The sequence below is a fragment of the Gouania willdenowi genome, chromosome 14 (assembly GCF_900634775.1).
Source record: "Gouania willdenowi chromosome 14, fGouWil2.1, whole genome shotgun sequence".
Classification (NCBI taxonomy): domain Eukaryota; kingdom Metazoa; phylum Chordata; class Actinopteri; order Blenniiformes; family Gobiesocidae; genus Gouania; species Gouania willdenowi.
Window position 1 is genome coordinate 1740462 of NC_041057.1, and position 26900 is coordinate 1767361.

At 35.9% G+C, this 26900-nt stretch overlaps 2 protein-coding genes across 3 annotated transcripts; one reads left to right on the forward strand and one right to left on the reverse strand.

The window, feature by feature from the left end:
* Positions 1-544: 544 nt before the first annotated feature.
* Positions 545-11248, reverse strand: gnb2 (guanine nucleotide binding protein (G protein), beta polypeptide 2). Its single transcript, XM_028467166.1, has 10 exons — positions 10876-11248; positions 9246-9318; positions 9125-9163; positions 7626-7732; positions 5460-5523; positions 4248-4410; positions 3426-3492; positions 3147-3348; positions 2085-2301; positions 545-878 (listed from the first exon to the last, which is right to left on the reverse strand). The coding sequence occupies exons 2-10, from the start codon at positions 9300-9302 to the stop codon at positions 772-774; spliced, it is 1023 nt and encodes a 340-aa protein (XP_028322967.1). The 5' UTR covers positions 9303-9318; positions 10876-11248; the 3' UTR covers positions 545-771.
* A 992-nt stretch (positions 11249-12240) lies between these two features.
* On the forward strand, positions 12241-26715 carry slc12a9 (solute carrier family 12 member 9). Of its 2 annotated transcripts, XM_028466899.1 has the most exons (14): positions 12241-12645; positions 14986-15222; positions 15832-15966; positions 16042-16179; positions 16333-16635; positions 16711-16818; positions 17761-17872; positions 18570-18727; positions 18802-18884; positions 20218-20342; positions 20463-20655; positions 21205-21379; positions 22432-22578; positions 24901-26715. In XM_028466899.1, the coding sequence occupies exons 2-14, from the start codon at positions 15015-15017 to the stop codon at positions 25716-25718; spliced, it is 2703 nt and encodes a 900-aa protein (XP_028322700.1). In that variant the 5' UTR covers positions 12241-12645; positions 14986-15014; the 3' UTR covers positions 25719-26715. The 2 variants fall into 2 exon arrangements, with proteins under 2 accessions (XP_028322700.1, XP_028322701.1); XM_028466900.1 differs by lacking the exons at positions 12241-12645; positions 14986-15222 and having other exon boundaries at positions 15894-15966; positions 16052-16179.
* The last annotated feature ends 185 nt before the right edge of the window (positions 26716-26900 follow it).

Genomic DNA, 26900 nt, shown 5'->3' on the forward strand with positions numbered 1-26900 from the left:
CTCTCTTATTATTGTGTGTGTGTGTGTGTGTGTGTGTGTGTGTGTGTGTGTGTGTAGCACGTGTTTTTCTTTCCAGTGTTGATGATTCTTCTTCACCTTTGACCTCAGAGCCAAACCAGACAGAAAAAGATGTTTGGAGGGTTTTTATAGGTCGGGATTGTAAACAAAGAAAGTAACTGTACGTTTGTCCACTTCATTCCTCTGTGTGTGTGTGTGTGTGTGTGTGTGTGTGTGTGTGTGTGTGTGTGTGTAATTTATAGTTTCAAATGGATTATTTGGTCACTTTTGTGTGCGTTTGCCTTGTTTTAAATCATCTGCAGGTTGTGTGTGTGTGTGTGTGTGTGTGTGTGTTGTATTCTTTACAGTTTCAATGAGATTCAACTGGATTACTTTGTTACTTTTGTGTGTTTGTCTTTTTTTGTGCACTGAAAACATCAGCAAGGGTGTGTGTGTGTGTGTGTGTGTGTGTGTGTGTGTGTGTGTGTGTGTGTGTGTGTGTGTGTGTGTGTGTGTGTGTGTGTGTGTGTGTGTGTGTGTGTGTGTGTGTGTGTGTGTGTGTGTGTGTGTGTGTGTGTGTGTGTGTGTGTGTGTGTGTGTGGTGTGTAAAAGACAGGGCGTAGCTAAGTCCTATATAATATGTACAGTGCACTTTCAGGCTTTTCTGCTGTGGTGCGTTCAGGGAGCATCACTGATACCCGTCTGTCTGTCAGCTGTGTCTGTGTGTGTGTGTGTGTGTGTGTGTGTGTGTGTGTGTTTCTTCTCGTGCACGTCTCAGTTCCAGATCTTGAGGAAGCTGTCCCAGGAGCCGGTGCACACGGCCATGCCATCGTCCGTCACACCCAGACAGCTCACACGATTATCATGTCCGGCTAGAACCCCTGCAGAGAGACAAGAGGCGCTTTATTCTGAAGGAGGAGGAGGAGGAGGATTGTTGGGCCTGAGGACTGAAGAAGAAGTCACACTGATGACAGGTTTGTCCTACTTTTGTTCACATACAAAGACGTGTTTGTGCTGCTTCTGTCACAGCCTGAACGTCATGAGTTTCTGATAAATTCAGATTATAGAAAAGATTTTAAACAATAAGACATAAAAATGTTTTAAAATACAGACAGACGGACTTTTAACTCTGTTATTAGAACATAGTGAACAGACTCACACGTTTACATCTACGCTTTGTTTACAAACTGTGAAAATACTGATTGTATTTTTTTGGGGCCACCAAAGTAAATACACAATGTCTCATGAAATACACAAAATGACAATGAAAACACACACACACACACACAAAAAATGACAACAAATCTACACAAAATTACTCCAAAATGGAAATGAAAATGCACAAAATGAGAAGAAAAAAAAAACAGTGACACAAAAACAAACAAAATGACAAAAAATACACAAATTTACTTAAAAAAAAAAAAAAAAAAAAAAGACACTAAAAATGCACAAAATGACTCCAAAAATAAACAAAATCAGTAACAAAATTACACAAAATAAGGGAAAACTTTACGGTGACAACAAAAACTCGACAAATGAGAGAAAATAATACAAAGTGAACCCCAAAAACACACAAAATGACAAACTACACACTAGACAACGAGCTGCACCAGTTGCAAATGTTTGTTAGAAACAGAAATAGACAAAAATAATATACAAGAGGAAAAAAAATTCCAAAACACAGCAGAAACACACAAAATAACTCCAAAAATGACAACAAAAATCCAGAAATGAGAGAAAATAATACAAAGTAACTCCTAAAAAAACCTAAATTCACTCCATAAAAAAAACCATAACAACGGCAAATACAAAAAAAGTGAAACCACACGAAGTCAACTAGAAAAATGACAAAACAGTGATAAAAGCACAACAAAAACACACTAATCTTTATAGTTTCCTGTGTTAATAATGCTCTGATTCCTCATTGTTCTAATGCTGACATGAATGTTGATCATGTGACATGATTAGCTTGTTTTTATTAAATTATTATTATTATTATTTTTTTTCTTTTGCATTAAAGCAGAGTTTAATGACGGTGTGTAAACGGTTAAACAAAGCCCGCCCCTTCAGGGCCTGGCCCCGCCCACCTGCTCGGTCTCCTTTCATGGCGTCCCAGATGTTGCAGTTGAAGTCGTCGTATCCAGCGAGCAGCAGACGACCGGAGCGTGAGAACGCCACGGAGGTGATGCCACAGATGATGTTGTCATGGCAATAGATGCTGAGCTCCTGGTCGGCGCGCAGATCAAACAGTCGGCACGTGGCGTCGTCTGAGCCGGTGGCGAACGCACTTCCGTTAGGAAAGAACTGAGACAGAAAGAAAGATGATTTATTCATCCTGGAGTTTAAAACAATTCTTTATCTTCCTCAGACGTGACGTCATCAACACAAACACAAACATAGGATTCAAAAAATGACAGAAAAATGCACAAAGTTTTAGAAAAATGCACAAAATGAGAACAAAAATATATAAAATGACAGAAAAAAACACAAAAAACTACTCAAATAGACAAAATTACTCCAAAAAACAAACATGACTACAAATATATACATATATATATAAATATATATATATATAAATATATATATATATATATATATATAATATATATATATATATATATATATATATATATATGTATACAAAACAACATACTCAAAAAATGACTAAAACAGACAAACCTATTCCAGAAACACACAAGATAACAATGAAAATACACAAAATTACAGAAAAATATACAAAGCAAGAACGAAATACAAAAAGAATAACAGAGAAATATACAGAACACCAGAAAATACACAGAATTACTATATAAACATAGAAAATGAAAGATAAACACACAAAATGAGAACAAAATGGCAGAAAAAATACACAAGACAACTAAAATAAACAGCATTACTCCAAAAACACACAAGATCATTACAAAAATAACCAAAATGACTATGAAAATGCACAAAATGAAAAACACAAATTGACAAAATGACAGAAAAATTACAACAAAAACACAAAAATTGACAAAACAGCGAAAAATGGACAAAATGACCATAAAAACACACAAAATTAAAGAATAACACACAAAATGAGAACAAAATACACAAAATGACTGGTGTGTGTGTGTGTGCGTGTGTGTGTGTGTGTGTGATACACGCACACAGATGGCGTTGATGTCTGACTCGTGTCCAGTGAACGTCTGACGACACATGCTGTCTCTGATGTCCCACAGTTTGACGGAGGCGTCGCACGCCCCTGACACAAAGGTACGAAGGTCAGGGGAGAGAGAGAGACTCATCACGTCTCCACTGTGGCCTGAGAACACTGTGGTCTGCTGACTGGTCTCTATGTCCCACAATGCACTGGGGCAGACAGACAGAGAGTGCACAGTTAGAGGTAGAGGTAGAGGGAGGGGGCGGGGCTTAGACGTGGGACTCACCATGTTGTGTCTCCTGAACTGGTGATGATTTGATTGTCATCAATAAAACGACAACAGGAAAGATAACCTGGAATAAACACAGACAGTTTGAAAACACTGGTTCACAACCCTTTTTTGGGTCGTGACACTATTTTTATATCACAAATTTATTTTATATCACAAATTTATTTTATATCACAAATTTATTTTATGTCACAAATTTATTTTATATCACAAATTTCACTTTTTTTCTTCTAGAATTAGTTTTTGATCATTTTTGTTTTACTGAGTAACAAACACAGAGGCCAGGATTAGAAAGTGAAAATATAGAATAATAAATAATAATAAATAAAGAATAATAAAATAAAAAATAGAATCATTAGTGGTATATAATGGTAGAAGTTTGATGCTATTAATGCTAAAAGAAAAAAATATACAAATAAATAAATCACATAATAAAATAATGAATAAAAAGAGAAGGAAACGTATGAATATATATATATATATATATATATATATATATATATATATATATATATATATATATATATATATAATTTTAGTAGTTTTATATTAATGGTAAAAGGAAAGAAACACAAATAAATAGAGCGAGAAGGAAACATATAAAAATACAAATAAATAATTGTATTAGTTTGCTATTAATGGCAAGAGAAAAAAAACAAATAAATAACATAATAAAAATAATAAATAAAAAATAAATCAAGAGAGGAAACATATAAATATACAAATACATATTAATAAAAATAATGGTATAAAGAGAAATAAACTTGTAGAAGATGAGTGTAAATTCTTCCTTTCACAATAAAAGCCTGTTTCCTTTACCTGTGTGTCCTGGCAGCTCCCTGCTGACCCTGACGTTGCCCTCCCGTGTCTTCAGGCAGTAGATGGAGCAGATGTTGTCCAGGCCTCCACAGGCCACGTAGTTCCCAGAGGGGGCGTACGCACACGTCATCACCCAGGACGAGCGCAGAGGGATGGCGTGCATCTGCAAACAGGAAGTCACTCAATTATTATTGGAATCCCTTCATTTACTTTGTAAATATAATTTAAAAACCCTGTTACAGTTCTATGTCTCACACATATGTAGTTATTAAAATATGTTTAATATTAAGGTTACCGTCACTTCTCTTTAGGATCATTTTACCAAATCTAGGGGTACACTGACAGAAATAAGGGCTCAAACGCCCACAACAAAAACAATAAAACCAATATATTCATTGATTAGGACGCCTATCAAAGCAACCAATAGATGAGAAACTAATTAGATGACAGATAATATTTAATATCTGATTTAGGATCTGGTAGCATTAGAGATGCTAACAGAAAGCTAACACAAGAGGAAAGTTACATTATTTATTAAAGGCTCAGTAATCGTGATCAATTGCAATTGAAATTGAGTAACAGAGAACGTAATTGTAATTGACTTTCAGGGGAAAAAGAATAATTGTAATTATAGTTGTAATTGGAAAAAATGCTGGTCACTGTAATCATAATTGAGTTTTATTTATTGATTATTTAACAGTGCACATGAATGGACAGACATGCTGTAAATGAGCCAGAGTCTAAAATACACAAAATGAGAACAAAAACACACAAAGAATAACAGAAAAACAGCAAAAAATACACAAAATGGCCATAAAAACACACAAAATGAGAACAACATTACACAAAATAACAAAAACAAAATACATGAGACAATTAACTAAAACAGACAAAACTGCTCTAAAAACACCCAAGATTACTACAAAAAACACAAAATACACAAAACTAATAACGTGCAACATCACTGAGAGACAGAATTACAACAATACACAAAATGACAGAAAAATACACAAAACTGCACATATATATACTGTATATATATATATATAGACAAAACATAAAATATAGAAAATTATGGTAAAAACATCCAAAACTAAAGAATAAAGCACAAAATCATGTGGTGTCCCCTAAAACAACAATTATCAACATTGATAATTGAAGACGTAATTGTAATTGAAAGATGTAATTGACAGTAGTGCTGTGTGTTCTGACCTTGTTGGTGGTGTAACTGTCCCAGATGATCAGTTTTCCATCCTGAGAGGCGCTCACCAGGAGTCTGCACAGACAGAGAATAACATCACTGAACACATGTCCTGGACTTCCTGTGTGAGCAGAAGCAGCTGTTAGCAACTAATAAATCCCAAACAATGGCTGTTATTTGGAGGATGATTCAGTTACTAATCATTGTTTCTTTTTCATCACAGTTGAAAAATAAACAGGACTTTAATTAATGTAGCCTGTGTGCAGGGCTCTTATTTTGAAAGGCTAAAAGCAGGGTTAGGGTCAATTACATTTTTCAATTACAATTCCGTCTTCCATTATCCATGTTCAATTACAATTAAATTATCATTACGGTGACTGACATTTTTTCCAATTACAAATAAAATCACAATTATTAATTTCCACTATGAAGACAATTACAATTACGTTCTTAATTACTAGAAATCTATTACATTTAATCACCAACATTTAAACCTTCCTCTTGTGTTAGCTTTCTGTTAGCATCTCTAATGCTAACGGGTCAGTTTGACTTACTGTATGTCTTAAATCAGCTGTAAAATATACTAATAAATATTATTAATCATCTAATTAGTTTCTCATCTATTGGTTACCTTGATAGGATTCTTTATCAATGACAATATTGATTTTAATATGTTTGGTGTGTGTCTGTGTACCCCTAGATTTCATTGTTTTTAAAAATGGTAAAATGATCCTGAAGAGAAGTAACAGGTAGCGGTAAAAGTTGATATGAAACATATTATAATTAACTATGTACAGTATCTGTGAGACATAGAACTGTAACATGGTTCCACAGTTTTGCGTTTAATTACACTTTAATGATATTTGTTTATATAATTTCCATGAAATTCTATAGAAATTTCACGGAGCGGATCCTTTCAGATGTGCGTAGACTACGTCACTTCCTTACGACAGATCTGCTGGGACGTGATATTTGAATGTAAACCAACCGTACAACGTTTTAATAGTACACATGTAAATATGTGACTGTTTCGTGGTGTTTTTAATAGTTTATTTAAAAAACAAAAACTGAAAAAAACACAATACACAACATTGACGATCAAAAACCAAACACAAAATGAAATAAAAACGAAATAAATTGGACTTCACGAAGAACATTCATTTGTAATTATTTTTAAATAGAACAAACTGCTGTAAAATAGACTGAATGGATGGAGACGCGTTCTGCGGATGCATTGAAAGGATCTGAAAATATCTGCTACGTGAAAGGATTATGTAGTGACAATGGCATTAGCCTAGCATTAACACTAACTTAGCATTAGCATTAACCTAGTGTTAGCATTAGCCTAGCATTGGCCTAGCATTAGCATTTGCCTTACTTAAGCATATGCCTAGCATTAACACTAACCTAGCATTAGCCTAGCAATAGTAAAAACCTAGCATTGACCTAGCATTAGCATGCGCCTAGCATTAGCACTAACTTAGCATTAACATTAACCTAGCGTTAGCATTATCCTAGCATTGGCCTAGCATTAGCATTTGCCTTGCTTTAGCATTTGCCTAGCATTAACACTAACCTAGCATTAGCCTAGCAATAGTAAAAACCTAACATTATCCTAGCAACAGATGCTTATTAGCAATAAGGTTGAAAAAGTTGAAATTTCCAATTGAAGTTGACGGGAACTAAAATTTGCACATTTAATAACTCAAAAAGTTTGAAACCCAACTTGTTAAATTATTAAGAATTTACGGAAGAAAAATAATAACATTCATCCTCACTCATTATAATAATGTCATAATTGTAATTAATTATCAATTACGCGATTATATTTGAGCCTGGCTTAAAGTAAAAGTTTTCTGAGTTTAATGATTAAAATAGTTGAGCATCTGTTCAATGAAACAGTTTCATCTTTAGTATTTTATATTTTTCATCAGGAATTCTGACAAAATTCCTTTTCTAGGAATAAAACGTTCATCTTTAAATGAATCAGTTTACACAGCTTTGTTACAGCTAAACCTTCATTTATGTTTATTCATATTTTTGTATCCAAACGTATCAGCTTTCCTCTAGAATTCATTTGAAATTGTTTTATTTTGAAATCTGCTGTGGATCCTCTGCTATATTAATGTTGTACTTCTTTTCACTTTGTGTAATAATAAGTAAAAGTGCTGACTGGCCTAGAGTCTGAACCCCAGTGCATGGCGTAGATCTTAGCGAGGTGGCCCCGCAGCGTGCGTCGCGTCCGCATCTGGATCCGACCCACGGGATCCAAACCAGCCGTAATCTGTAGAGATGAACAAGATTATTATTAACCAGTAAAAAGTATTTTAAAATGAAAAGCTTTGTGTAAACATTTAATTATAATTAATCAAAGAAATGGACAAACAATCAAACATCATTGGCTCAGAATAAAATATGTAAAAAGTATATTTTTCTGCTCCAAACTTTGTTTTGATCTCCACTGTAAACACTTTCCCACTGACATTGTTGGAAAAGTTTGGTGCATTGCATTGTGGGATGTGGAGTCCTGTAGAGCCGGGGTTCTCAACCTTGGGGTCCACCACTTTTACACCTAATGTCACATGTTGACTCATTATTGTCACTTTTAACCTCTTTTCACCAGATTTCAGGATTATTTTTGCCAATTTAACCAAATTCAGTATTTGTCATGACCATTATTTGCCAGTTTAAACTATTTGTTTCTACTTTTAAGCCAATATTGACACTTTAAACCCTTTTTACCACTTTTTCTGTCTGTTTTTATCCACTCTAACTTACAACTTTTAACCAATTTCTGTGGTTTTTAAAATCTCATTTCACCTCCTTTTCCACCATTTTTGGTCACTTTGAACCATTTTATTTGTGATTAAAACCAGGATTTCCATCTTTAAGATGATTATAATAATAATAATAAACGTTCCTGGATAACAGTGGATATTATTCAGATGAATAAATAAATGCAGATTCATAGAACAATAAAACATCATTTTACTGACTTTATGGATGGACCCCAAAAATCTCTCTCCTTTATTCCCCCTTATAGATGGTCCTGTCTCCAATGTTCATGTCTGTGTTCAACCACCTTCAGCTACATGGGGGTCCCTGCTCTCTGGGACTTTTATTTTGGCGGTCACAGGATAAAAAGGTTGAGAACCACTGCTGTAGATGGATGCGTTAAAATGTTTTTACTTCATTCTTACAGTGATTTTTCTGATAAAATGTCTTTCCAACACATTTCTGATGTTTTTCACTGAAAGCTGCAGCAAAAACAATGTCAGATGTTTATTTTGTGATTTACACGAAAAGATTGGAAGACAAAATATAATATTTGATGTTGTGAGGTGACATCAATGGGAATACTGGGAACAAACTGGAGTCAACCAATCACTGTCCTCCTTTCCTGATGAGGAAACACAAGAAATCACAAAAAGAATGAAGTAAAACACACTAATATGATCCATCTACAGGACTCCACATCCCACAATGCAATGCAGGAAGATTAAATCAAAGTTTCAAGCTGGAATTTCAACCGTCATCTTTTTTTCAAGCTAATAATCTTCTATTTATTGATCTATGATGATCATCTTGAGCAGCTTTAAATGAATGATCATTAACGTCACAAGATGTATTGTTTTCCAGTGTAAAAGGGGGCGTTTCCTGTCAGATACCTGCTCACCTGTGTCAGGGTTGAGTCTCCACATGCTTTCCGGGCGTCCTGAGGATTCCACAGGAAGCAGAATCATCATTAATTATGCAACACTGTCATTATTTGAGGAAGTAGAGTTTTTTGTGCTCACTCTGATCTGGTTCCGGAGCTGTTCGGCCTCCTGACGAAGCTGCTCCAGTTCACTCATGATGTCACACCGTCACCTGATGGAAACACAGTGAAAACTACTACACTACAGCATGCTAATGCTAATATATAACAATAATATCATCTACAATATCAACATTCACTGAGAAAAACGACCAATCAGAGCACAGAGCACAGAATGAGTGTTTCTGTTGTTGTTTTCTTTATTTTCCAATATCTGATAACAATATCAGATTTGGACAGCCCTATTTTTGACATTTCTTTTGTGTATTTTTGAAGTGATGTGTATTTTTTATACTTCTTTTTTTTTAAACTAATTTTAATGCTATTTTGTGTGTTTTTGGAGTCGTTTGTATCTATTTTTCATTGTTTTTATTTTATTTTTATTTTTACTTTCTTTTATTATTATTTTTTTCATTTTGCTATTTTTAATGTATTTGTTTACTTGTGTCATTTTGTCTTATTTCCAGTCATTTTTTGAAAGGTAAAATTTTAAAATTGCTTTTTTTTCCCCAAAAATGTATTCATTTAATATGTATTTTCCAGTCATTTATGCTTTTTTTTTTCGTCTAATTTTCATGTTTTAGAACAAATTTGTTTATTTTCCTGTCATTTTCAACATTTTTTTGAGCCATTTTGTCTCTTTTTGTCTTTGTTTGGTAAAATTTTTGTAAGCATAATTTTGATCATCGCAATTTAGGTTTTTTTTTTTGCATATTTTTGAAGTCATTTTGTGTGCATGTTGTTTATTTTTAGCAATTTTCTGTCATTATTTTCTGTGTGTGTGTGTGTGTGTGTGTGTCTTTACAGGAAGTAGCTGTAGTGTGTAGTGTGTGTCATGGTATCAATTTGTCTCTTTTCCTGTCATATCATAATTTTGTGTGTGTGCTTTTGGAGTCATTTTGTCTCTTTTTGTCAATTTTTGGTAAATTTTACTTTGTTTTTTTAAAATTAAATTTGATGTTTTGTTTCTGTCATTTTTTGCATATTTTTGAAGTAATTTTGTGTGTGTTTGGTAAAATCCTCCATCATTATTTTCAAATTTTGATTTTTTTTGGGTGTGTATTAATATATATATATAATTTTTTTTTTTTTTTGTAGATTTTTCTGTCTTGTTTTTATGTTTTTTGTGTTTTGGTATCATTTTGTTTGTTTTCCTGTAATTTTTGATATTGTTTTGTGTGTTTCGTGAGTCGTTATATGTATTTTTATTATTATTATTATATCTAATTTTGATGTTGTCGTGTGTATTTTGTTGTCCTTTGTGTTTAATCTGTGCTCCTTTGTGTGACATGTGAAAGCAGCAGGACTGCAGCCCTCCAGGACCTCTGCTGTGGCTCAGTGCCCCACCCCTCCACACACACACACACACACACACACACACTAACATATGATATCATACATGCATTACTGTGTTTTATAACCCTCTGCAGTGACAGTGATGGAGCTCAGGCTGCATCTATCGATCATCGATCAGCTCGGCCATGAAGGCCATGGCCACACCTCCATTCACATGCTATGGCGCTACATGCATGCAGGCATCACTGTGCGTGTGAGTGTGCATGTGTGCGTGCACGGTAAGCAGCAGCAGCAGCAGGCCATTGGGTGGCTACCTGTTCAATGTGCAGAAGATGTTGCAGCCTCCAGCCGTGCCCTGAGAACCCACGATGGAACCGAGGAGTCACGAGGCTTTTTCTCTCATTAAAACAATGGATTTTCAGAGAAAAATGTGTTTAAAGTTCCGTGCGTCACGGTCACGGAGAGGCTCGATCCAAGCCTCAGAAAACAGGCAGAAGGACGAGGACGAGGGCCAGTGCGTACATCTCCACCACTGATGATGATGATGATGAAGATGAAGATGAGTCTCACACTAACACCGACACGGATCGTCCATTAAAGCTCAGACCGTTTTTTACTCCGAGGCTCCGTGACGTGGTCCTCGTTTCCTTCCTCTCTGTGGTCTCCTCCTCCTCCTCTTCCTCCTCCTCCTCCTCTTCCTCCTCCTCCTCCTCTTCCTCCTCCTCTTCCTCTTCCTCCTCCTTCTTCATCCTCAGTCCTCCACCAATCAGACACTGAGCTGAGGGAGAACATCAGGAGCTCCAAGCATCACCTCCTCAGAGCCCAACATAGATCCAGCTACACCACCACCATCATCATCATCATCATCATCAACACCAGTGGTTCTCAAACTGGGGTACCGTTATGTTACTTAAGCTCAGGTCTTTAAAAAATGCTCATCAATTATTGATCTAATCAAGTCTGTAATAACGTCATACATCAAATGTACCACTTTTATCTCATAATACTAAGTATTATACATTTTTATGGAATTCATAATTATGAGATACTTAGTCATAAGTATAACTTAGTATCTTATAATTATAACTTAGTATCTCATAATAATGACTTAGTAACTCATAATACTAATTATTATACTTTTTGTGGAATACATAATTATTAGATACTTATGACTAAGTATCTCATAATTGTGACTTTGTATCTCATAATTATGATTTAGCATCTCATAATTATGACTTGGTATCTTATGCTTATCACTTAGTATCTCATAATTATGACTTTGTATCTCACAATTATGACAATTATTGTCTTCCTCAATTATTTTCATAATTAATATCTTTAATAATTATCAGAATCTTATAATTATGACTTAGTATCTTATAATTATCTATTAATATCTCAATAATACAATACATCTAGAGAAAAAAGACTAAATATAAAACAATTAATATAGTGCATATGATAATATATTACAATATATCTTATTACCAAAATTTGACAATAACAGACAAAAAATTAAAAATTGTTTGGTCTCTTTTTATTTTGTTAAAATATTGTATCGTATCGATCTTGTGAAGCTAATATTTGGTGTCGTCCTATCGTATCGTAAACACACTATATCATCCCACTCTACTATGTATAGACCAAAGTTTAAAGAAGCCTAGCTTAGCAGTGACATCTGGCGGAAGTTGGAGGAATTAGAGCGGAAGTGCACAGAGCAAAGTGAGATGTAGATGTTGGTAGAATCTAGAGTTTATAGTTTGTTTAGAAAATAAAAACACAGAGAACAGTGGAAACAAAGCACACAGCTCTGAGGGGGCGTGGTCACCGTGCCCCGCCCCTCCTGCCAGTCACATGGTCAGGCCCGGGTCGCTCGTGACAGTTCAGAACAAATACTACCAGGGCGGCACGAGCCGTGCCATGGCCGAGAGGCAGTCACTGGGAACCAGCACCAGGACCAGGACCAGGACCAGCAACAGAGCCAGAGCCAGAACCAGCACCAGCAACAGAACCAGCACCAGCAGAGACCCAGTCTGAGACCAGGGACCGAGTCCGAACAGGAAGTGGAGCAAAGTGAGCTCGAGGTGAGTCTGAAACACACTCGATAGCCCGCGAACATCAGCATGTCCTCGTGCGTCACTCTGAGCTCGTAAACATGCGGTCAGCGTGTGACGCAGCGGACGTTTACATCATTAGTTTAACTCCCGAACCTTTCATTTATTTTCTTTATTTGGGACTCGCTGGAAGTTTAATGTCGTACCTGCGTGTGACGTATGTGTGACGTCAGCGCCATGTTTCCAGAGCTCTGTCTGCAGAATATTATCATCATCATTATCATGATCATCATCCTCTCTGACCACACACACACACACACACACACACACACACACACAGCTAGTCAAAAATAAATAAACACTTAATGTCTCATATTGGACTTGTATTTTATTGTGAAAGAAACTTTTCTTTTGACAGGGATGCTGTTGCAAAGGAAAATATATAGATTTTAGTTTTGCCATGGACCTAAAAAAATCTGTTTGCATATGTATATATAATTTATGTTTATTTGTATTCATCATTATAATTGTTTAATATTTTTGCACAATTTCTTTGTGTTGTCTTGCTCCTTTTTTCTGTGTGTATAATTATTATTGTTAGTGTTGTTTTTAATATGGCCCCTGAACTAAAATGATTTAGAATATTAACCAATCAGATCATTAATACAGGACCTGACAAAGGATTTTATGTTATTGTCATTTTTTTTAATATTTTGCTGTAATTTTAGTGTTTTGTTGTGTATTTTTCTTGTTTTTGTTGCAGTTTTGTGTATTTCTTTTGCATTGTTTATGTATCTGTCATTTTGTTTTTTTTAGTTTTGTTTTTGGAGTCTTTGGTTTAGTGTATTTTTTTCTGTCATTCTTTGTATTTATTTATTTTCATTTTCTGTGTTATGAGTAATTTTGTGTGTTTTTGCTGTCATTTGCTGATCTTTTTGAGTGTATTTTTTTTAGTTAACTAATTAGTTGTTGTTGTTTTTCTTTATATTTTCTAGTTAACTTAGTCTTGTGTGTTTTAGGAGCGAGTCATTTTGTGCTTTTGTTGTCCTTTTATCATTTTTTGTGTTTGGTTTTTTTTGCTGCTTTTTTGTGTATTTTTTATTATTTTGTCTCATTTTTGGAGACATTTGGCGTCACTGTAGATTAGACCAAAGATAAGATTAATAATGATAATAATACTCTTTATTCTAGTATTTCCTGTTGCTTTTTGGTATTTAGTGACTAGTTGTGCATCATGAATAGAACTTTTTACTATACTATAATCGATGGCGCCGCAGTATTATCTTTTAGAGAAGTGGGTAAAATAAAAATAATCTAACATCTGTTGTGTGTTGATCTCAGTTTCATTGACGGTTAATTACATCAAAGCGCAGCTGAACGCTTTTAAAGGCCATCAGATACAGTTTTATCAACAAAGTTACTTTATTAAATGAAGGAACAATATGAAGAACATTTAAAGTTTGAAGAATTTTGATAAAAGAAAGTTTGCATATAAATTTAAACAACACACAGTATTAATGGAACACTGCAGGATTACTGTTGTTTTCTATTGTGTTTCCGTCATGTGGGTTCAGCTCGGAACGTTCCAATTAAAGCCGTTATCAGAATAGCGCTGTCTCTGAGGAAGTCATGCAGCTGTGTGTTGAAACAGACACACAGTCGTGACTCAGCTGACAACAAATACCAGGCTGAGGTGTGAGCGCACGCTTTAATTTAACAATTTCACCACCAGCACCAGCAGCAAACGCCCTTTCCCACATTCTCACCTGTAAACAGGTTAGGACGGTGGGAAAACGTTCACATTTAAAGTCTCCAAAAAACACACGCCGGAAAATCACTTTTTAAACACATTTACTGGAACTAGGTCTGATAAAACAAAATGTAGTGTTTCACCTCTGACCTCCACTGCTTTTCTTTTTTTTTTACAAATGTGACCTAAAATCTTTGAAATGTACTTATTAGTAGATCTATACCTAACAAAACACATTAGTATTCACTTTATTCAGTTTATTCCCATTTAAAAATGGGACTAAACTTTAGGGTGGAAGTTCTTCTATCCTCAGGGTTTGTGCATCTTTAACAGTTTGTGATTTACTCGCTAACTTCAGCCACCAGAGCGTGTCAGCGTACTGCTTAAGGGAGAGTAAAAGTCCCTTAGGAGAGCTTGTCAGTTTCTCACACTTTCTAGACATTTAATCACTTATTTTCTGGTGAAAAATACAGTTTAAATGTGTGATATTGTCCCAAAACTTGCATGTGAGACATTTGTCACGTTGGGACCTGATTTTAAATAAAGAGAAAAAAAAAAACCTAGTTCACATGTTTTCTGCGTTTATGGTAAATCAGAGCCCATTTGTTTCTCTTGTGCAGAGAAAAAAGTTTTCCAGCTTGAAGCAGCCATGACGAGCGAGCGTTCCCCGCTGATCTCCTCGGGCGTGTGCGGTCTAACCTTCACCGCGGCGTCATGCGTGGACGCTCCCGACCCATCTCCTGACTCCAGCCCTGAGGCACCAAACCATGCCCCTCCTCGAAAGCTCAACACCTTTTTTGGGGTGATGGTGCCCACCATCCTGTCCATGTTTAGCATCGTTCTGTTCCTGAGAACAGGTGAGTAATAATAATAATACATCAATTTCATATAGCGCTTTTTTGGACACTCAAGTAAGGCTGCAACAAAGAATCAATAAAATTGACAATTAAAAGCTTTGGCAACAAAGTTTATTATTGATTCGTTGCGTCGTGCGATTGATGTGTCACTGACCTGCAGTGTGTTTGTGTGTACGCGCACCCATGAGTGTTTGTGTGTGTGCGTGTGCCCATGAGTGTTAGTGTGCATGCACCCACGAGCGTTTGTGTGTTTGCGCACATGAGTATTTTTGTGTGCGTGCAGAGCGTTTGTGTGTGCGTGCAGAGCGTTTGTGTGTGCGCGCACCATTAGTGTTTGTGTGTGTGTGTGGGCGAGTGTTTGTGTGTGTGAGAGATACTTTTATTTCAGATTAATCGGCTTAAGCAGGGTTTAAATTTGCTTTATAAACTGTACTAAAAAAAAAATTGGATTATTTGACTAATTTATTGACTGATTAACCGATTATAAAAGTAATCGTTAGTTGCAGGTCTACAGTTGAGCTAAGGCGAGGGATGGTGAGCAACCTGCGGCGCCTGAAGTCCGGGTCGTTCTCCTTCATGAGCCGTTCTGACTCTGATCTCCTCCTACAGGGTTCGTGGTCGGCCATGCGGGCCTGGTGCAGGGCCTCCTGATGGTGATGGTCGCCTACATCATCATCGCTCTCACTATACTATCCATCTGTGCGATTTCCACCAATGGGGCCATTCAGGGGGGCGGAGCCTACTGTATCCTTGCACTTTTTTTCAGGTGTTGGTTTTGTTTTCGATCGATGAAAGAATCAGTCTTAACGCGTCAATCAGACATGATCAGTCGATCTTTGGGGCCGGAATTCGGAGGAAGCATCGGATTAATGTTCTTTCTCGCCAAAGTGTGTGCGTGTGGCGAGTACGTCCTCGGTCTGGTGGAGGCCATACTGGACGTGTTTGGTAGAGATCCTGGTATGTTCTTCAGAGTTCTTCTTCCTGTTCAGAGACGCAAGTTGAACATGTTGTTGTGTGTTCTTTCTAGACTCGCCCGTTGAACCTGTTGTTGTTGTTGTTGTTGTGTGTTCTAGACTCGCCCGTTGAACCTGTTGTTGTTGTGTGTTCTAGAGTCGTCCGTGTCCGAGGGCGTGAGGGTTCTTCCTCAGGGCTACTGGTACACTGTGCTCTACTCCTCGGTGGTGCTGCTCCTGTGTCTGTTTGTGTGTCTGGTCGGCGCTCACATCTACTCACGCACCGTCTTTGCCATCCTGGTGCTGGTCACCGTGTCGCTGCTGTCCATCTTCATCAGCTCAGTAACCGTCAAACCTCTGCACTTCAACATCACCCACCAAGGGCCCGGGAACCAGACGCTACGCTACAACGCTAGCTACACGGGCTTCAGCGTCGCCACGCTGAAGAGCAACCTGAATTGTGAGTGCACTGAACGTGTGCTGTGGTGTACGCGCTCATACGATCAGCCGGTAAAGAGTCTCTGTGTGTTTATAGCCGGTTACTCTCTGGACTACAGCACCAACTCAGTGATGTCCTTCGCCACCGTGTTCGCTGTGATGTTCACCAGCTGCACCGGGATCATGGCCGGAGCCAATATGTCAGGTTAACACAAACCATTTATGGACAACATGTGCATTTGAAACACACTTTCAGTGACACACACTTTACCTGAGCATTAACACAGTGTTAGTGTTTGTTTTTGGAGTTATGTTTGTGTATTTATGTTACGGTTTTATTTACTTTTCTGTTATTTTTCTAGTTGTCTTGTAGGTTTTCAGAGTATTTTTTGTAGATTTGTTGTCATTTTGTGTATTTATTTTATGGTTTTTTCATTTTATGTAATTTGTGTTTTTGCATTTTATTTTTTGTTGTTTTTTTATTTATTCTTCTGTCATTTACCATTTTTTTGGGGGTCATTTGTGTTTTTTTTTTATTTTATTGTATTTGCCGTTTTTTGTGCAATCTGTCATTTTGTGTTTTTTGGGGTCGTTTTGTTGTTTCTTTTTTGGTGTTTTGTGCTGTCATTTTGTTTATTTAGTTTTTTCCAACATTTGTGTTTTTGTTTTTTGTGTTTTATTCTATTTTTGTATATTTGTGCTGTTTTGAGTGCATTTTTGCTGTTTTTTTGTTTTGTTTTTATTTCTAACATGTTTTATTTTTATTTGTTTTTGGTGTTTTGTGTATTTATTGCTTTTTAATGTATTTTATTCTTTTTTTTGTATTTCTGCAGTTTTTGTGTTTTTGGTATTTTTTTTAAAATTATTCCAATATTTGGATTTTCTTTTTTAAATTTGTTTTTTTTTTTTTTGCTTTTTTTTTTTTTTTTGCTGTTTTTAATTTTTTCTGTATTTTTTTGTTGTATATTTCTGCTTTATTTGTATGGGTTTTTTTGTAATTTTTTTTTAGGTTGTCAACTAACTTTGTATTTATTTTTGTCATTTTGTGCCTTTATGTTTCGTGTCCGTTCTACTTCAACATGTCATGATGTTTTTTTTCTGTCTGTCGTCTTCATCGTGTGTGTTCTGTAAACGTGTGCTGATGCAGGCGAGCTGAAGACTCCCAGTGTTTCTATTCCCAGAGGAACCGTCGCCGCCGTCTTCTACACGTTTGTCGTTTACGTCCTGCTTTTCCTCCTCGTCAGCGCCACGTGTGACAGGTTGGATTTCACCCTAAACGCATCTTTAGAGCCTCAATTTCACATTTTTAACATCATTTTCCATTATATATGTTTATCATGAAAAAGTATATATTTTTTTTACATTTTTTAATAGCTTTCTTTAAAAAACAATCAAAATGAATCAGTGTCATATTATTAGCCTCTGATTTATTTATTTATAATTTTTTTCATAAAGATTGATAAACAATATCCACAGCAGTAATACATAATTGTTATTTTAGGGACAGTGAAAAGAAAACCCTAGATAATAATAATCACAGTAGTGGTGATAAAATAACAATAATATTGGTTATAAAATACTAATAATAACACAGCGATGATCATATTAATGAATGAAGTAAGAAAATACAGATAAAATATACTATGTTCTACTACTGTGAAATAATATTTTCATTTTTTTCCTTTTGTATGTGTTTGCATTGTGTTGCATGTAATGGTTTTGAGATGAAACAATTATATACAATGTAAAAAAAGAAAAGGTATAATGTAAAAAATGTAACAAATGTAAGAAAAAAAAAAATCAGATATGAAATCATAGACTCAGTACAATTGCATTTAATTATAAAAAAAATAGTAAATATATCATTGGATAATGAGAAGAATGTACATGTATGTATTTATTTACTGTATAAAGGGACTTTATAGATCCTTACAGTGATTCCTTGTTTTCCTGAAGGACTTTATTGATCCAGGACTACGGATTCTTCCAGAGAATCAACTTCTGGCCCCCGCTGATCACTATCGGAATATTCTGTGCCTCTTTGTCCGCTGCCATGTGCGCCATGATCGGAGCGTCCAGAATCCTCTACGCTCTGGCTCTGGACCACCTGTTTGGTGAGGGCGTGTTCTCACTTTGTTTTAAGTGAATTTAAGGATTTTAAGGTTAAGGTTTGTTGTTTTCCTCACAGGTTTACCGCTGGCACCGGCTGCTGTCACATCAAAGTCAGGGAATCCATGGGTAGCAGTGCTGTACACCTGGGGACTGGCTCAGGTGAGACCATCTATCACAGCAGGGTCACATGATCAACATTCATGTCAGCATTAGAATAATGACCAATCAGAGCAGTAACACAGGAAACTACAAAGAGTTTGTCTGTTTTATTGTTATTTTTGTTTTGTGTGTTTACTTTGTAGTTTTTTTGGAATATGTTTTGTGTATTTATGTTTTTGTTTAGTGTATTTTTAATTATTGTATTAATTTAGTTTGTTTTTGGAGTAATTTTGTGTGTTTTTTTTATTGTATTTGTATTTTTTGTTCATTTTTGCTGTAGTTTTGTGTGTTTTTGAAGTCATTTTGCATATTTGTGTTTATTTTTTTTCATAATTCTGCATATTTTTGTTGTTTTGTGTGTTATAGGTCATGTTGTTAGTTTTTGGAGTGTATTTTTGTTGTCATTTTGTATATATTTTTTGTTTTACATAATTCTATTTGTGTATTTTTGTTTTTGTATGTGTTGTATTTGTAATAAATGATATTGCATTCATCTTGTGGGTTTTTGGAGTAATTTTTTGTACTTTATTTTCTGTATTTTTGTTTGTTGTTTTGTAGTCGTTTTGTGTGTGTTTGTATATATTTTTTCTGTATATTTTCCATCCATCATGCGTTATAAGTTTTGTTGTGTGTTTTTGGAGTAATTTTTATGTACTTTTGTTGTTGTTTTGTATATTTTTCAGTTATTCATTTGTAGTCATCTTGTATGTTTATGTAGTAGTTTTATGTTTTATGTTGCGATCTTTTTGTGGGTTTTTCTTGGTAGTTTGGTTGCTTTTGAAGTCGTTTTGCGTATTTTTGTTGTTTTACATGTTTTTGTCTTGGTTTTAGATTTATTTGTGTATTTCTGTTGTAGTTTTTTGTATTTTCATTTATTGTGTTCATCTTTTGGGGTTTTAGAGTAATTTTCTATGTTGTGTTGAGGTCATTTTGAATATTTTAGTTTTGTATGTTTTCGTTGTTGTTTTGTGTGGTTTTTGGAATGATTTTTATTCACTTTTGTTGTCTTGTATATTTTTCAGTTATTTATTCGTAGTAATTTTCTATGTTTTGTTGGAGTCGTTTTATGTTTGGTGTTTTTTTGTGTTTTTGTTTATTTCTCTTTCCTTCTGTATTTTTTATTTTAATTTTGTTCTTGTCTGTTTTTCTATATTTTTGTAATATTTTCTTAGAACCTTTTTATTTACTTCTGGTTTTTCGTGTGTATTTTTCTGTTTTGTGTGTTTTTGAGTCATTTTGTTCTTTTCCTTTCTGGGCCGTCTGTTCCCCCTTTTATTTGATATATTTCTAAGGTATCTGCTGACGTGTGCGTGTGTGTGTGTGTGTGTTGTAGTGTGTGGTGTTTGCAGGGCAGCTGAATTCTGTAGCTGCTCTGGTGACTGTTTTCTACCTGCTGGCCTTCGCTGCTGTGGATCTGGCGTGTTTGGCCCTTGAGTGGGCGTCGGCACCAAACTTCAGGTATTCAAAGACCACAAACACGTTGATGTTTGTGTTTTTCAACCCAGTTATTTGCTGTGTATTTCCTGGTGTGTGTGTGAGAATGAGGAAGTGTTTCCTGTTTCCTGTGTGCGTTTCCAGGCCTACGTTCCAGCTCTTCTCGTGGCACACGTGTCTGCTGGGGATCCTCAGCTGCTTGGCGATGATGTTTGTCATTAACCCCGTGTATTCCTCAGGCAGCATCATCCTCCTCCTCCTGCTGCTGCTCTTCCTCCACTACAGGTCGCCCACCAGCAGCTGGGGCTACATCAGCCAGGCTCTCATCTTCCACCAGGTACCAGGCATGAGACAACTCTGTTGTTTTGGTTTAATGTGTTTTCTGTCGTTTTTTGGTCGCTTTTTGTGTTTTCCCCTCTTTTTGTTTGTTTTTCTTGTTTTGTGGGTCATTTTCTTATGTTTTTGTATTTTCTTGAGTCATTTTTGTGTATATTAGTTGTGATTTTTGAGTAATTGTTCTGTATTTGTTGTCGTTTTGTGGGTTTTTGTATATTTGTCTCTCATTTTGTGTTCTTGTTTTTTGTGTTCCTTTTTTGTCGTTTTGTATATTTTTTCTTTCAGTTTGTGCACGTTTGTCATTTTGTGTTTTTTTTTTTTAATGTAGTTTATTTCTGTTGATTTGTATGTTTTTGAAGTCATTTTGTGTATTTTCCATTAGTTTTGTGTTATGAGTCATTTATGTGTATTTTTTGAGTCATTTCTCTATATATTCGTTGTCGTTTGGTGATTTTCTCTGTCATTTTGTATATTTTTTTTGTTGTTTTCACATGATGGTGCTGCATTGATGACTGAGGCCAGGCTGTGGGTTTGTTCTGCTGCTCTTTAGGTGCGTAAATACCTGCTGATGCTGGACGTGAGGAAGGACCACGTGAAGTTCTGGAGGCCTCAGGTGCTGCTGATGGTGGCCAACCCTCGCTCGTCCTGTCAGCTCATCCTGTTCGCCAACCAGCTGAAGAAGGGCGGCCTGTACGTGCTGGGCCACGTGCAGCTGGGAGACCTGGGTAACGTTCAGTCACATGTTCTCTTTATTTCCTCTCAATCACATGAAAGACGAGGAATGCTCATTATTTCATAAAAAGCCTTTAACATCTCATTAGTTTGATTATAGTCCACTTCATGCTGCTGCTGACTTTCAATCTATAACGGTCATGGATAACTTTTATCACGGGGCGGAGCCACAAAACTGATCTGAGGGTCACATGATCAACATTCATGTCAGCATTAGAATAACAACCAATCAGAGCATTAACTCAGGAAACAACAAAGAGTTTGTGTTTGTTGTTTTGTCATATTAGTATATTTTTGTTGTTTTGTGCATTTTTAGAATCATTTTGGGTTTATTTTTCTGTCATTTTGGGTTTTTATATCATGTTGTATGTTTTCGTATTGGAGTTTGTACTTTTGGAGTAATTTTATTTATTTTTTTATTAGAGTTTGTTTTTTTTTTGGAGTCATTTTGCTTATTTTTTTGTCGTTTTGTTCATTTTTCCGTGATTTTTGTATATTTTTGTGGGTTTTTTTTAGTCACTTTGTCTGTTTTTGTTTATTTTTCCATCATTTTGTGTTTCTTTGTTTATCTTTTTGGTCATTTTGTGTATTTTTTTCTTAAATTTGGAGTCATTTTGTGTATTTTTGTGTTGTTTTGGGGTCGTTTTGTATATTTTTGTGGGTTTTTTTTGTCACTTTGTGTGTTTTTGTTTATTTTTTGGTAATTTTGTGTTTCTTTGTTTGTCTTTTTTTGTGTATTTTTTTAAAAATTTGGTGTCATTTTGTATATTTTTGTATTGGAGTTTGTATTTTTGGAGTCATTTTGTGTATTTTTGTTTATTTTTTTCTCATTTTGTGTATTTTTTGTTTATTTCTCTCCCATTTGTGTATTTTTTGGAGTCATTTTGTGTGTTTTCTTTGGGCGCCGTATATTACATCATGTTATATTTCTGCTTTAATTGTGCTTGAATCTTAAAGTTGGCGTTTTGTGTCACAGCTCTCACTCCACGTGTCTCTCTCTCTCGTTTAGTGTTTGTTGTGTAACTTCTTCCCTCGCTCTACACAGACACGCTGCCATCCGACCCCATCCAACAGCAGTACAACTTCTGGCTGAGTCTGGTGGATAAACTGGGGGTCAAAGCCTTCGTGGATCTGACTCTGTCTCCCTCAGTCCGACAGGGAACCCAACATCTGCTACGCATCACAGGCCTGGGTTTGTTTCCCCTCACTCAGCACTGATGCATCATGGGACTATAGAGGTCTTTTTTCTCTATATTTAAAATCTGGACCACAGACATTAATGTGCCCTAGTTTGCACATCCAGGTATAAATGACATATAAAGTATATGAGACTGACTATATCCAAGCATTAAGTGACCTTAAACTTAAATGAACTTACATTTCCTTGATATTATGAACAATTATTCAATTTAGTATAATAATTTAAGAACATTTGCACAATTTTGAAAAAAAAAAAAACATTTTCTTCATCAATTTGTGATTAAAAAATGACATGCCATCATGTGATATATAAGCATAGGACAAATTCACCATAATTTAACAGTGCTATTGTTTATTAAAATATTTAATTTTCTTGTTATTTATTGAAATAAAATGATTTCATGCCATAGAGGCCATTTTATCACACTTCTGACAATAGGAGACAATAATTATCTCCATTTTATTTACTTATTATTGAAGTAATCACATAAAAGTTACATTTTAACTAAATTCCACTCATTATTTAGAAATTAGATTAAGCCTTAGGGAACCAAAGATTGAGACACATTTATGGTTTTAGGAGAGTACGCTGTTCCATAAATTAAAAAGCATATGAAATTATGAAGAAGGTACTTGCAGAAAAAACCACTGATCTACAGAGGTGAAAGTAATGGATTACAAGTGCTCACGTTACTGTAATTGATACTTCTGTACTTTTTTGAGTATATTTTCTAAATCGTTAATTTTACTTGTGTTTAAATATGTTTTAAATGAAGTTAAGTAATGAATTACATTTCTACACCCAACCGTTAGAGTAAATTATTATTTTTAGTTTTAAAATGATTACCGGACATTGTGATACTACCAGATAACAATGAAATACATCACATCATAGCCGACCAATCAGATTAAACGTATGCATCATAGCTGACAATCAGATTAAACGTATGCATCATAGCTGACCAATCAGATTAAACGTATGCATCATAGCTGACAATCAGATTAAACGTATGCATCATTGCCGACCAATCAGATTAAACTGTGTTAGTTGTGATTTTTGAATAATTTTTCTGTATTTGTTGTCGTTTTGTGGGTTTTTGTTGTCATTCCTGATATTTTGTATATTTGTCTGTCAGTTTGTGTTCTTGTTTTTTGTGTTCTTTCGTTTTGTATATTTTTTTTCTCTCATTTTGTGCGAGTTTGTTGTCATTTTTAATGTAGTTTTTTTCTGTAGATTTGTGTGTTTTTGAAGTAATTCGCTGTATTTTCAATTTGTTTTAGTGTTTGTTTTGTGTTATTTTACTTGTGTTTAAATATGTTTTAAATGAAGTAAAGTAATTCATTACATTTCTACACCCAACCGTTAGAGTAAATTATTATTTTTAGTTTTAAAATGATTAACGGACATTGTGATACTACCAGACAACAATCAAATACATCACATGATAGCCGACCAATCAGATTAAACGTAGTACACGGGACACCAAAACAGCATTAAATGTAGGTTATTTTCTAAGCTTTAAAGTTCATCAATGTATCTTTACCTAAAGCAATATATATATATATATTTTTATCTTGCATTGAATTCATTGGTGTTATTTTATTTTTAAATACAGATGCCTTTGTGGAAAATAAATTCAGTTCTAATTGTGTTTCTTCCTTTTTAAGTTTCTACACGAGATGTTTACTGTATATAAGGGACCCGTACCAAGATTTATTACCAACAATAAACAAATAACTAGTAATTTTTACTTTGAGTAATATTTAATTTAGCTTCTTTTTATTTGTACGTGAGTATTTTATCTATGACTTACTTGTACTTGAGTGCAATTTAAATCAAGTAACTCCTACTTGAGTAGAATACAGTAGTACTCTTTACACCCCTGATTCTTGTCATTCATATTTTTATTTATGTGTTCTTAATGTAATTTTACATATTTTTCTGTAATTTTAGAGTCATTTTTCATGTTTTGTACGTTTTTCAGATATTTGTGAAGTCGTTTTGTTTTTATTTGTAATATTGTATGTTTTTGGAATCATCTTTGTGTATTTTGGTTATCGTTTTGTCATTTTCTACGATGATTTTTTGCGGGCCGCACAAAATTAGCCTAAATTATATATCAGTGCTCCTTAGTCCTTACATCTCTGGTGGTTTGTCAAACACGTTTAAACCGTCATTGTGTTGCTCTAGTGATGTAATCTGTAGTGATGTCAGCGTTTAATGAATAAAGAGTGTGTAACTGTGTGTAACTGTGTGTAACTGTGTGTAACTGTGTGTAACTGTGTGTAACTGTGTGTGTTTGTTCCTCTTCAGGTGGGATGAAACCCAACACTCTGATCCTGGGCTTCTACGACAGCTGCACCCCTGAGGACTTCTTCCTCCAGGACATGGCCTTCTGTGACTCCTCAGCAGGACACGGTGGTGAGGACGACGATAACTTTGGTGTGGACCTGCCCTCTCTGCAGGCTCACTTCCCCCCCGTACGCCACGTGGAGAGCCCCCGCTGGCTCTCCCCCGAGGAGTACGTGGGCATCATTTCTGACGCCCTGAAAATGAACAAGAACGTGTGCCTGGGACGCCATTTCTTCCAGCTGCAGGGGGAGGACAGAGACAGCTCCGTGGACGGGTCGGACCGCACCATCGACGTGTGGCCCCTCAACCTGCTGCAGCCCGGTAACCATGACTACGAGGACGTGTGCAGCCTGTTCCTGCTGCAGATGGCGTGCGTGCTCAACATGTCCAGTAAGTGGCGCTACGCACGCATGAGGATCTTCCTGAACGTGGAGACGGAGTCTGGGGACCAGGGCTGGGTGGTGAACGAGGAGACGTTCAGGGAGCTGCTGAGAAAGCTGAGGATCAGGGCCTCCATTAAGATCGTCCCCTGGGACAGCGTGGTCCGGCATGCCGTGGGCGGACAGGAAGCACTGGCAAACAGCTTCCTGTCGGAGGTCAACTGCATGCTGACGGAGCACAGCGCGCACGCCGCAGTCTGCTTCCTGTACTTGCCACGCCCCCCGGCCCTGCAGGGCCACGCCCAGCAGTACCTAGCTCAGCTGGAGGCCGTGACCAACGGGCTGGGCCCCACGATGCTCATCCACGGGATCACCTCCGTCACGTGCACTGACCTCTAACATCACGTGCACTCGTTTGCTATGGAAATGTTATTATCAGTGACATCAACCATAGTTAATCTCTACTAGTATTATGTGTAGGTTAACTAGTACACGAGTTGCCAAATGTGTCACTAGTTAGCATCATATGCTAACAAGGGGAAAGCTAATTCAGCCTTACCATTGGCTTTCCAAAGTAATTCAACCAATCAGGGAGCTGGATTTGGTTCTAGTCCCTCCTACTTTATTTACATTTGGTCTACTAGTACTACTAGTGAATATTTTAGCTTTACTAGTACTACTAGTAGACCAAAAACAGTCTACTAGTAAAGGTTTTTGGAGTACTAGTGCACGAGTAGAGCTAACTCGTAAAGAAAAAATATTTACTAGTAGACATTTGTGTTCCTAGTAGTACTAGTAGACTTAAAATACATAACTAGTAAATAAAAGGTTTTGGATGTACTTGTACTACTAGTAGACGAAAAACAGTCTACTAGTAGTACAAATGAGATATGTTAAGTGTACTAGTCAACATAAACTGTTTACTAATGTTTTTGGCACACTAGTGTGTGAGTAGACATTACTAGTGAAACAAAATCATCTACTAGTAGACGTGTTTGTGTTACGAGCAGTACTAGTAGACTTAAAATACATGACTAATGAAAACAGAGCTTTATTAGTACTGCTAGTGACACAAAATTGTCTACTAGTACATGATTTTGTGTCACTATTAATGTCTACTTTTGCTGTAATTTGGCAAAAACAAAAACAGTTTGTTTACTAGTACATCTCATTAGTAGGACTAGTAGAGCTAAAGATTCACTAGTAGTACTAGTAGAGCTAAAGATCCACTAGTAGTACTAGTAGAGCTAAAGATTCATTAGTAGGACTAGTAGAGCTAAAGATTCACTAGTAGTACTAGTAGAGCTAAAGATCCACTAGTAGTACTAGTAGAGCTAAAGATCCACTAGTAGTAATAGTAGAGCTAAAGATCCACTAGTAGTACTAGTAGAGCTAAAGATCCACTAGTAGTACTAGTAGAGCTAAAGATCCACTAGTAGTACTAGTAGAGCTAAAGATCCACTAGTAGTACTAGTAGAGCTCAAGATTCACTAGTAGTACTAGTAGAGCTCAAGATTCACCAGTAGTACTAGTAGAGCTCAAGATTCACCAGTAGTACTAGTAGAGCTCAAGATTCACCAG